The sequence below is a fragment of the Coenobita brevimanus genome, chromosome 101, assembly GCF_032717465.1.
Source record: "Coenobita brevimanus isolate Jiangsu-jjx chromosome 101, ASM3271746v2, whole genome shotgun sequence".
Lineage (NCBI taxonomy): Eukaryota > Metazoa > Arthropoda > Malacostraca > Decapoda > Coenobitidae > Coenobita > Coenobita brevimanus.
Window position 1 is genome coordinate 45,812,174 of NC_137054.1, and position 12,884 is coordinate 45,825,057.

General features: G+C 41.4%; 1 protein-coding gene across 1 annotated transcript in view; it reads left to right on the top strand.

Moving 5' to 3' along the window:
- The first annotated feature begins 855 nt into the window (after positions 1 to 855).
- The window catches only part of LOC145415018 (glycerol-3-phosphate phosphatase-like), a 319,700-nt gene continuing 307,671 nt past the window's right edge, over positions 856 to 12,884 (top strand). Inside the window, exons 1-2 of the mRNA XM_080284435.1 lie at positions 856 to 874; positions 3,819 to 3,988. Of these exons, the coding sequence (XP_080140561.1) occupies positions 856 to 874; positions 3,819 to 3,988 (189 nt within the window). The remainder of the gene's footprint in view (positions 875 to 3,818; positions 3,989 to 12,884) is intronic.

A 12,884-nucleotide genomic window follows, 5' to 3' on the forward strand; every position in this document is an offset into this window, starting at 1 on the left:
GACTGACGTTACTTTAGGCCTGGCTGGCTGGCTGGCGTGCAGTATTGCCAAAGAAGTTATAGAAATCCGCTCGATTGTCTCAATAGTGGTAAAAATCTGCCAGACCAAGAGAGATTAAGGAAAAAAACGCTTGACAGGACTTTAAAAGAATACCAGATATACAGAAAATATTTAAATTTTTACCAGTTGAATAGCTTTTAAAACAGCTTTTAAAATTAATAAATTTAGCGTGATAATGCTACATTGCTAACTCTGCTACTATGAATCGTGACGACGAGTGGAAACGTGCCAAATGTCGCTTTTTCACTTAATTGCAAATGATGAGGTGAAAGAGAGATTGTCCAGGTGCTTGAGGGTGCGAAAGTTGATGTATGTGGAGTAACTGAAACTATATGGCGAGTGTGAGAGAATGGGAGTATGGATGGGGTATATGTGCAGTAGGTGAGAATGAGAGAGCAAAAGAAGTGTGTATAGTTGTGAGTAAAAAGATGGAAGAACATAAGAGTATGGATCAGTTGGGTCAAGGATTGTGTGGGTAAGATTGAAAGTTGGAATACAAATGTGGGCGATTGTGTGCATGTATACACCAACGCAAGATCGTGCAAGCAGAGTGAGAGAAGAGTTCTGGACAAATGTGGAAGTGTGCATGGAAAAGTTTGGAAGGAATGAAAGAGTGTTTTTGATTGGTGATATGAATGGAAAAGTAGGGAATGTGAAGGTGGATGGAATAGTTGGTGAGTGGGGTGTGCCTGCTGAGATAGATGAGAATGGTAGAACGTTAGTGGACATTTGTGCTGTGAGTGGGTTGGTGATAACCAATACCCTCTTCAGGCATAAAACGATCCACAGGCACACATGGCGAGTGATGAGAAGGGTGGGTGGTGAACTGAATGAAAGGAAGGCAATGATTGATTATGTGTGTGTGGATGAAAAGATGCGAAGATGTGTAATGGGTGCAAGAGCCTATAGAGGTTGGGGGAGTGGACTTTCTGACCACTACTTGGTGATGGCCAGAATCAAGACCCAAGAGAAGAAGGGAAGGACGGGAAGGAGTAGTTGCAAGGAGAGTGGAAAGATTACAAGAGGATGAGAAAAAGGCAGAATATAAGAGAGAAGTGGAGGAACGATTGGGTAAATATGAATTGGAGCAGATGAGGGACGTGGAATGTGTGTGCAGGATATTCACAGAAGAAATATGTGCAGCATGTGCTGTGGTGTGTGGGATGAAGAGAAGATGGAGGGGAGTGCAAGGAACAGTGTGGTGGAATGAAGAGGTGAGACAGGCTGTAGCACAAAAGAAGAAAGCATACAATGAATGCATGAGAAATAGGGGCGTGGAAGAAATGAGAGGCAGAGGAGTGAGTTATATATAGAAAGAAAGAGGTAAAAAGATTAGTAAGAGAGAATAAGAAGATAGGGGATGAGGAGTTTGGAAGGAATTTGAGTGCAAAGTGGAGGGACTGTAAGAAAATGTTCTGGAAAGAGGTGAAGAGAGTAAGACAGGGTGGACGAGAAGTTAGCAGGGGAGTGAAAGATAAAAATGGTAGATTACTAGTGGAGAAGGGAGAAAAAGTGAGCAGATGGAGAGAACAATTTAAGGAATTGTTGAACATAGAGGATGGAAGTAATGCGAGTATAAGTGGCTGGGGAATGGCTGGGAGAAGGAGGGAGGTGAGAAGACAGGAAGAAATCGGTAGGATAGAAGTTGTGGAAGCAATGAAGAAAGTCAAACTGGGAAAAGCCCCAGGAATTGATGGAGTGTGTGGTGAAATGTTGAAGCATGGAGGAGAGATAGTAGTAGAATGGATGTGGAAGATGTGCAGATTTGCCTGAGAGGAAGGTAGAGTCCCGGAGGATTGGAAGTCAGATATAATTATTCCCTTGTACAAAGGAAAAGGGGAAAAAGAAGTGTGTGGTAATCATAGGGGCATTTGTCTTCTTAGTATAATAGGAATAGTGTATGGTAGGACACTTATTGACAGAGTTAGGGAAATAACAGAGGAATTAGTTGGAGAAGAACAGGGAGGCTTTAGGAAGGGAAGAGGTTGTGTAGATCAGATGGAGTAGATGGGAAGTTGTTGAATGCTGTGAAGAGTATGTATGATGGTGCTAAGGCTGCACTGTGTGTGGATAGTGAACTGAGTGAATTTTTCTCTTTGAAGGTTGGGTTGAAACAGGGATGTGTCATGTCTCCATGGTTGTTCAATCTGTACATGGATGGGGTAATGAAAGAGGTAGGGTAGTGGATGTTGGAGTGGCCCTGGTGAGAGAGGGTAGTGTTTGGAAACTCCCTGTACTGTTGTTTGCAGATGATACTGTGTTGTTGAGTGAAGATGAAGGTGTGCTGCAAGGCTTGGTGCATGAGTTTGGGAGAGTGTGCAAGAAACTGAATCTAAAGGTGAATGTAGGGAAGAGTAAAGTAATAGTCTTTGAGAGGGATGAAGTCAGTGAATGTACAGTGAGGTTCGATGGTGAGGAAATGGAAAATTTGAGTACGTTTAAGTACTTGGGTAGTGTGATGAGTAAGGATGGAGGTTTAGAGGGTGAAGTGCTTGAAAGGGTACAGCAGGGAAGAAAGGTTGCTGGTTCTTTGAAAGCAGTGATAAGAAACAGGGAAGTGAGCATGGAAGTGAAAAAGTTACTACATGACAGTATTGTGATACCAACTCTAACGTATGGAAGTGAAGCTTGGACGTTGTTGGAAGGGCACAAGTCAAGAGTGAAAGCAGTGGAAATGATTTATTTAAGAGGAGCCTGTGGAGTCACATGGAGAGACAGGCTGACAAATGAGGATATAAAGGAGCGTTGTGGTGTGAAAGTGGATGTAATAGGAAGTGTTAGGAGGAATGCACTGAGGTGGTTTGGCCATGTGGGGAGGATGGAGGGTGAAAGACTGACGAAGAGAGTGTATATGAGTGAGGTGGAGGGGAGGAGAGGGAGGGGGAGGCTGAGGATGAGATGGAGGGATGGGGTGTAGAGGTATATGAGAGAGGGTGGTGTGTGTTGGGAGCAGGGCAGTGAAATGGCGGGGGACAGGGCGACACAGAGGCGATATGTTTGTGGCCACCCATGAACGGTATTGAGGCATCTGGTAATAGATAGATAGATAGACAGACCTAAAACAAATAAACGTTAAACTTGACTAATACTTTTGCAAGATTAGTTTTCTTTTGCACCATAAATAATGTTTGCAGGGCAGGCAATGACTGTTTCCGTCTCCTAGCTCCCAATGAAGTGAACGTTGCCAGACCCAAGAAGTTTGTCTGAAACTTAAAGAAATCAAATCATCACTTATTTGGGCGAGTGTACAGCACTGGGTGAGGCACACAGGCAGAGTGAGGCAGAGCGAGTGTGAGGGGGGGGGCAAGTGAGTGTATGGCCTTGACAGCCTGGGGGATGGTAGAGGAACAGTTACCTTACATGCCTGCCCATTTTTACACGTGAATCGTGAAAAATGCAGTCACAGTGAAGTTTTTTATTTTAAACCATTTTAAAACGGCACTGGCACTGGCCACGGAATTATGTTAGACCTTTTTAGAACGGCACTAGCACTGGCCGCAGAATTATGTCAGACCGTTTTAAAACGGCACTGGCACGCGGTGGGTTAAAAAGTATACTATGGATTCTGCGAGTTATAAGAACAGATAAACAATACATACAGTAAGCAGTATATATCTGCAGTAAATAATACAGACTGCCGCCGAATCAAAGCTGTTGAACTCAGTTGATATTGCGGCATCTAATAAGCAAGTGGTAGGTTATAAATAACTTCAGTTTCGTGCAGTTTATGTACTCAGTATGACGTGTATTTCTTCCAGGTGTGCTATGGCAAGGAGCAGAAGGAATGGATGTCATACCAGGGGCGAGTGAGGTTGTAAACAGACTCAAAGCCATGGGGAAAAATGTGTTTTTAATCTCAAATAACTCCACAAAAACACAGGATAACTACTTTGACAAATGTACGACCCTTGGCTTTAATATTGACAAGGTAAGTTTCTCCATGAACTTGTAATGTTTTAATTACTGATGCATCCTCTTGCTGCTTAACCAAACTTCCCATGAGTTAATAGGTGAACTCTAGGAAGAGATTTATGTTAAATATAATGGAAGGATTATCATTCTGTTATTCCAATTTCTGTTTCTTTATGACTAATAATGTAAGAAATAGTTAAATATCTTCCCCATACCAGTATCAGACAGTGCAGACTGACTGCACACTGCTTAACAATTGTGTCTCCATAATTAAAAAGGGTCATACTTTGGGTAAAACTGCCACCCCGCTAGCCAAAAGCTGTGAATATAACCTGATGACATTGACCAAATCAGTGGTGTCGTTTATTGAAACTGTACAGAATGGTGATCGTGAAATGTAGTTATTAGAAGATAAGATTGATGACTTGCACTTCTCAGGTCCGATATTTTATCGGACAACACTTATAGTCGTGAATCTGCCTACAAGGAACATTATTATTAGAAGGAAAACTAGTCATTCATGGTTAGATGCAGGACTGAACAGCAAAAACTGGGCAAAGAAATGATAACTTAGTAAACTAGAAAGCACTCAGGTGTATACCTCCACTAATGCCATTGCCATTAAAAAGGATCCAGATCCTTGGAGACAGGATGCGGATCCGTATCTAGATCCACCCCAAAGTTCAATTAATTCTCTCTTGGCCCATGGCCCAGCTTCCCACAATGTTTCATTGAAATTCATTGAGAACTTTTGGAGATATTGTGTGAGAAATTCCGCATCCAGATTCGGATCCGCCCCCAAATTTAATCATTTCTTCCTTGGCCCATGACCCACCCTTCCACAAAATGTCATTGAAATTCATTAAGAACTTTTGGAAATATCGTCTGGACAAACAGACATTTAGACATAGGTGAATACATAACCTCCATCTACGTTGGCGGAGGTAATATATAACAAGTGAAATAAAAACTACCTGCATCAAACGGTTTACAAATATGTGGGCTGTTCTCATGCTTTTAACAATGAAAAAAGAAAAGTAATAAACATATTTATAGACCATTTAACAAAGACGTAGAAGCAAAATTATTTTAACAAGTGTGATGAAAAATCCACCACATATAAAGAAATATAAATATGACAGTAGAAACAACGAGTAAGCCAATAATGACGCCCCTCTCCCGGTGACGACTCGAGGTGCCTGGAACCACTGTCTGACTCTCTTCTTCTTCATTTCTGCAACATTCGCGGCCTTTCCTCTAACTTTCACTCTGCTGAGCACCACCTCTCCTCCTCTAAACCTCACCTTCTTTTTCTAACGGAGACTCAGCCGTCTGAGGCAACTGACAGCAAACCCTTTTCTGTATCCTCCTACTTTCTCTATACTCATTTCAAAGCCAAAGGTGGCTGTTGTGTATATATACGCAACGACTTATCTTGCTCTCGTGTTCCTGAACTCGATTCTTCTGAATTCTCTACACTCTAGCTTCGGCTTTCCTGTCATTCTCTGACTAAATATATCTGTGCTGTTTACTTATCCCCTAATTCTACTGACTATCAAAAATTCTTCAACTATCTTACTTCTACGATGGAACACATTCTATCCATTTCTCCTTTCTCTGAAATCTCCATTCTAGGAGATTTCAATGTTCACCACCACCTTTGGCTCTCCTCTCCTTTCATGGATCCACCTGGTGAACAAGCCTGGCTCTCCTCTCCTTTCATGGATCCACCTGGTGAACAAGCCTACATCTTTTCTATCCTTAATGACCTAGAGCAGCTTGTACAGCACCCTACCCGTATCCCTGACCACCTTGGAAAGAGCTCCAACATACTTGACCTCTGCCTCACAACTAATCCTTCTGCTTACTCTGTTAATCTTTTCTCTCCGTTGGGCTCCTCTGATCACAACCTTATTACCTTAACCTGTCTTATCACTCCGGTACGGCCTGTGGACCCTCCAGGGAAACGTCGTCTGTGGCATTTTGGAGCCGCGGACTGGGAGGCCCTCAGGCAGTACTTCTTTGATTTTCCCTGGAATGATTATTGCTTCCATGGCCGGGAGCCATCTGAGTGTACCTTGTGCATTACGGAGGTTATTCTCTCGGGCATGGAAGCATAAATTCCTTTCTCATATCCTTTGACTAATGCAAGAAAGCCTTGGTTTAATCACACTTGTTCTAATGCTGTCCGCAACAAGGAGAGGGCCTACAAAAGGTACCGGAGCCAACCCACCCCTGAATCACATCATCTTTACGTTTCTGCCCGGAATCGTGCTAAGTCTGTTCTTCGCTCAACTAAAAATAATTTCAAACATACTAAATGCTCTCAACTCTCCAACTCGAATTCTTCCCGGTCCTTCTGGGACCTTGCCAAAAATCTTTCTAACAACTTTACCTCATCATCCTTCCCTCCTCTTTTCTACTCTGATGGTTCTGTAGCTATTTCTTCTACTGATAAAGCAGATCTCTTCGCACAGACTTTCTCCTCCAATTCCACCTTAGATGATTCCGGCGCTGTTCCTCCATCACTTCCCCCCTCTGACTTCCTCATGGCTGACATTAAAATTTCTCCAGTTAATGTATTTTCTGCCATCACTGGCCTCAGTACTAACAAGGCATATGGGCCTGATGGGGTCCCTCCTGTTGTTCTCAAGAACTGTGCTTCTGTGCTTACACCCTGCCTAGGCAAACTCTTTCGCCTTTGTCTGTCAACTTGTACCTTTCCTTCTCGCTGGAAGTTTGCTCTCATTCAGCCACTCCCAAAGAAGGGTGACCACTCCCAACCCTCCAACTATCGTCCAATTGCTTTAACGTCCTGTATTTCAAAAGTTTTCGAGTCAATTCTCAATAGAAAAATTTTAAGGCATCTTTCCTATCACAACCTTCTTTCCGATCGTCAGTACGGGTTCCGTCAGGGACGCTCCACTGGCGATCTTCTCACCTACCTTTCAGACTCCTGGTCATCCTCCTTTCGGGACTTTGGCGAAAGATTTGCCATTGCACTTGACATCTCCAAGGCTTTCGATCGAGTCTGGCATAAATCTATAATTTCCAAACTGCCCTCCTACGGTTTCTATCCTTCTATCTGTGCCTTCATCGCTAGCTTCCTTTCTGGTCGTTCTATAGCCGCTGTTGTAGACGGCCATCGTTCTTCTAGATCTATCAACAGTGGTGTTCCTCAGGGCTCTGTCCTATCACCAACTCTCTTCCTTTTATTCATCAATGATCTTCTAAGCTGTACATCTAACCCTATCCACTCATGCGCTGATGACTCCACCCTTCACCTTTCCATTCGGTTCCTGCAACGCCCATCTCAACAGTTACTTCAACAAACAAGGGATGAGGCTATGGCACACCTAATGTCTGACTTGGCTCGTATCTCTGACTGGGGTAAATATAATATGGTTGTTTTTAATGCATCTAAGACTCAGTTCTTACACCTATCAACCCGACAAAATCTTCCACAGGTATACCCACTAATGTTTAATAATATTCAGCTTAATCCTGCATCATCCTTGAACATGCTTGGGGTTTCATTTACTCGGGACTTATCTTGGAAAGATCATATTACATCTCTTGTAAAATCTGCTTCCAAGAGATTGGGTGTGCTAAGCCGACTCCGCTCTTTCTTTACCCCTGCACAATTGGTGACTCTATACAGGGGTTTTATCCACCCCTGTGTGGAGTACAACCCTGATGTGTGGGGAGGCTCCCCACATACAGCTCTTCTCAATAGGGTGGCGTCAAAGCTTTTCGTCTCATCAACTCTCCTCCTCTTACTGACTCCCTTCAACCTCTGTCTCTTCGCCGCACTGTTGCATCTTTATCTCTTTTCTATCGCTACTTTAATGGTCACTGCTCCTCTGAACTGTCTGGTTGCATTCCTCCACCTCTACGACGGGCGCGTAGCACCCGTCTGGCAGCAAACTCTCATCCCTTTTCTGTCCAACTCTGTAATGCAAGAGTTAACCGTTACTCCCAGTCTTTCATTTATGCAACAGGTCAGCTCTGGAACTGTCTCCCTTTGTCTGTATATCCTGCTGCCTATGATCTCCAGTCTTTCAAACGCAGTGTGTCCAGGCATCTCAAAATGATCGGATCTTGAATTTGACTCTCTATTGTATTTTGTTTTTCTCTTGGAGGGAACTGTTACTGCGGGTCCATGGCCTTTGGTTCCTTCTTCCTCGCATTAAAAAAACAAATAAAAAAAAAAAGCTGTAATGTAAGGAGCAATTAATGCAGAAATGGAAATAAGATGGAGTTTTGGAAGCATAGTATTATACAAGTACATATTTTCAGAAATCCTGCTATCACATGGTTCTCATAAAGGTGGGCCTCAAGGAGGTGAGAAATATCATCGCACTAATACTCGTTGCAATTTTTGGGAGAGCTAGTACTGGAATGCAGACGTTGGATTAACAGATGTTCGGTAGCCATGCACACGCAGTGAGATTTTCAGAACTTCAGAATCACTGATGAACGAATGACGAAGACTGGAAGGATACCAAAGTACTGAGACAAATAATCCAGGTAAAGGGGTAAATAATGAAATTTACCACGTTTCAAAAATCTCGTAATGATTAACCCTAAGTGCATGATGATAATGAGCAGAGAGGGCAAACAATGACACAGACTGAGCTGTACAATAATGAACAGACAGCTGTGACTGTGGTGGAACAGCACGATACTAAGTAAAATGTTGGACATGACCACAAAAGATCAAATACACAGGAAACAAAAGTGAACTTGGGCTTGAAGGCACAATACATAACATACAGAAGAAACTTCATAACAGACAACAGTCAGTTACTTATAAAAATGGTCTAGTACCTGAAACGACGCGAATTCGATGCAAAGCAGGGGGAGGGGACAATTTACCTGAATTTCACTGTCATTGAGTTTATTGATTTTCCACAATATCATTGAGGAAGAACACAACTACTTCAGCCATGAGTACGACAACCCTTGCATGCATACAATATGGGCAGTGGATATTAGCTTCAAATTGATGACTTATCAAAATGTACGAAACGTATGAAGACTGCTGGGCTTTTGGGAACGGGCTGTCAAGTTTATACTCAAAGTCAGACGCACGAAAAGAATACAAAAAAAAAAAAAAAAAAAAAAAAAAAAGCACACGTGTGGAGAGAATGAAGCAAAGAAAGTACATGTATCCATGGCAGTGTAGTCATCGTAAGGCATAAACATGGTCTTGAGGGTTAAGAAAAAAAAAAATCTTTGCAGAAAGTCAGGCATCGGGAAGGGACCCCTTTACCAAAAGTGGAAATGGAATAATTTCAAACAGGTAACAAGCAGCAGACTGTAGGGAAACTTGGGCTATAATTACACTGGAGAAATATGTTGTACTAAGAAGAGGATCAAAATTAAAGGGCAGTTTCGGGACCAAGAGGAATAATAAAGCTCAAATGAGCCTGTCTGAGAACTAAAGAAATGCTGGAAATGGGAACAGCTTCAATGGAGACACGATCCTCACCGGAAACAAAAAACAAAAAAAAAAGAAAACATAAGAGATGTAATTGAAACGAACGTCATGCATGTAAAGGGAATATCAAGTAGGCCTCTATTTCAGTGATATCATTCGCTTTCCTTAAGAGACCATCTTATATATCTGTAAAGTCATTCAGACAATATCTGGCATCATTCATATGGCCGAATATTTTTCATAATAGATGATTTTTTGCATGTATTACCCTATGCTGAACATGACAGATTAAGACAAGACTACTCAGTTGTTTATGAAACACTGTAGTTAAAGGAAGCTAAAGTTGCAAGACCCAAGCTGTTACACAAGATACCGTCCACGTGTAGCACGAGAAAATGTGACAAGTGGGCAGGTTGAAAGTGAATTCTTGTGAAATTTCAGTGAAGACAGACTTTCAGGACATGGCATTAGCAATTAACGGAAGTGTCGAGACAAGTTCACTAATAATAATGGGCAAAATTAACAACGATAGGAAGATCAGCATTTTGATGAGCAAACGATAGGAATTCTGAAGCCATGTCCACCCCAGTCAGATGAATCATTTTAGCTAAAAGTAAGGCACACAGTAGCCTCAAAAATGTTCCCATCAGAGCTTTTGCATGCATGATTTGCCCAGAGCACTTTTGTAAGTAAATGGAAAAGTGCAGAATGATATCAGCTGCAAAATGCTGAACAGAACTTGGGATACATGTGAAAAGTTCAAAGCTAAATGATAAGATGACTGCTTACGAAAAGACAGAACACACTTAATATTGTATTTATTCAGCGTGCAGATCGAAGGATGGAAACTATGCGAGCCATTAGCTATAGAGAAAACATTTGTGCTGAGTTGGTCGAAAACCTTGAATATATCTAGGTTAACGACAAAAAAGAAATCACTACCATTCCAACAGAACAATGAGCAGATGTCTGAAATAAATATATGAAGGTCGCCAATGAAGCACAACACACAGTTTGAAAGGAGATATTGGAAAATGAAGTGCCTGAATATTATAGTGTTTGTGGAGTAACTTACGCAAACTTGGATATATATTAGAGCACTGAAAACAGTAAAGTACCCACGTAGGAATCGTGCATAACAACAGGTTTTAAGCAAAAAGGATTGGTAAGGTTGACATAGTCGATAAAGTTTGTCAAGGCAGGACAACAGCACACAAGTACAATTTTTGAGAAAAGGACTGTTACTAGGCTCGGAGTATAACGGTGTGGGATGGTGTAATGTTATATGGCACAAGTTTTCGGTGAAATAATAGCAAGTGGAAAGCAGATGTGCATTTTTTTCCTCTGCCTTCAGAGGAAACATGGAAACTTTACACCCAGTCCTGCGATATGCATGCTGAGTTAAAAGAATGACAAAACAGTATTACTGTGTCATAAAAGAAGCTAGTATCCCGATGTAAAAGCCACAGGATTGCAGTGGAATCATATGTGTAGGGGTGGTATCCCAGGATATACTTAGTAGTAGTAGTAGTAGTAGTAGTAGTAGTAGTAGTGGTGGTGGTGGTGGTGGTGGTGGTGGTATTAGTGGATGGGAGCCAGTTCAACAGTATGTACTAAGATATCGAAGCAATATCTGCCCTCCTTGCCCTACTTTGTTGTCATTACAAACTGAAGACGGGAAGGCTCACCTTCTTAAAATAATGGTGAAATTTTTATACAGTGGAAAATATTATTAAGGAACCAGTACCAGACGAACTGATCTTAGACGCTGCGTTGAAATCCATGTGCTCATGTTCCTCTCCTTCTGAACGTTTTTAGTTTATGGAGGAAGGCTGACCTACGAAGAAACATCTGGGGGAGGGGGTCACGCTCTCCAGATATTAAGGATAGGAGACCAATGTGCAGCACGTACCTGGTATTAAGATATCAAGCGATATTTGCTCTTCTTTCACTATTTCAGGGAATTTAATGTAGTGAAGGGAAGCTAACCCCCTTAAAATCTTGGGAATCAAATCCGAGATTTTATATATATATATATATATATATATATATATATATATATATATATATATATATATATATATATATATATATATATATATATATATATATATACTAGCAGAGGTACGTACCTGGAGTTGCCCCAGGCCAAAAAGACGAACACTCTAATCCTATTTGTTGTAGTTCAATCTTTCTTTATACTCCAAAAAGACCATGTACAGTTGCCCAAGCAGAAAATGCATCCAAATAATCCGATGTATATAGATATCCAGCAGCTGCTGCGTAGTAAACATACGTAGATTAATGAATGATCACAAATACGGGAGAAAATCCCAAATACATGTTTATATACATCTGTGTATGATTAAGAACGAACGCCCCCAACACAAAATCACGTTATGACACTTTATGAATATGTTCGATATGATAATCGAAGCTATGCACAATTTTTGTTAATACATTCTACATGAAAAATAGCCCCCTACTAAGTTTTCACTACTTACAGTTGTATATAGCAGAGCTAGTGACTTCGTACTTTGTTAACTGAAAAATCCGTGAAGTGTTAGGAAATATTTTCAACATTGTTCAGTGTGCCGACAGTAGCTTTGATCTGCTGAGGGACAGCGATTTTGTAATTGAATGGTTGTCTGAAACCCTTGACCAACATATTGAGTATATTCTCCATTATCTTAGGCATATGTCTCCTTGTTGTTATTTACTGTCCATACAATATCTTAATTAAACTTGCCTATTAAATTTGATTTTTTTTTAATAATACTAAAATACTTATATATATATATATATATATATATATATATATATATATATATATATATATATATATATTACGAGACGCCTAAATCCCGTTCGGGGTGGCCACAAACAAATCGCCTCCAAGTCGCCCTGTCCCCCGCCATTTCACTGCCCTGCTCACAACTCACGCCCCCCGCTCTCACTCACGTACTTTCTTCATCAGTCTTTCACCCTCCATCCTTTCCACATGGCCAAACCACCTCAGTGCATTCCTCCTAACGCTTCCTATCACATCCACTTCCACACCAAAACGCTTCTTTATATCCTCATTTGTCGGCCTGTCTCTCCATGTGACTCCACAGGCTCCTATCAGGTAACTCATTTCCACTGCTCTCACTCTTGACTTATGTCCTTTCAACAACGTCCAAGCTTCAGTTCCATACGTTAGAGTTGGTATCACAATACTGTCATGTAGTAACTTTTTCATTTCCACGCTCACTTCCTAGTTTCTTATCACTGGTTTCAAGGAACCAGCAACCTTTCTTCCCTGCTGTACCCTTTCAAGCACTTCACCTTCCAAACCTCCATCCTTACTCATCACACTACCCAAGTACTTAAACGTACTCACATTTTCCAATTCCTCACCAGCCAACCTCGCTGTACATTCACTGACTTCACCTCTCTCAAAGACCATCACTTTACTCTTCCCTACATT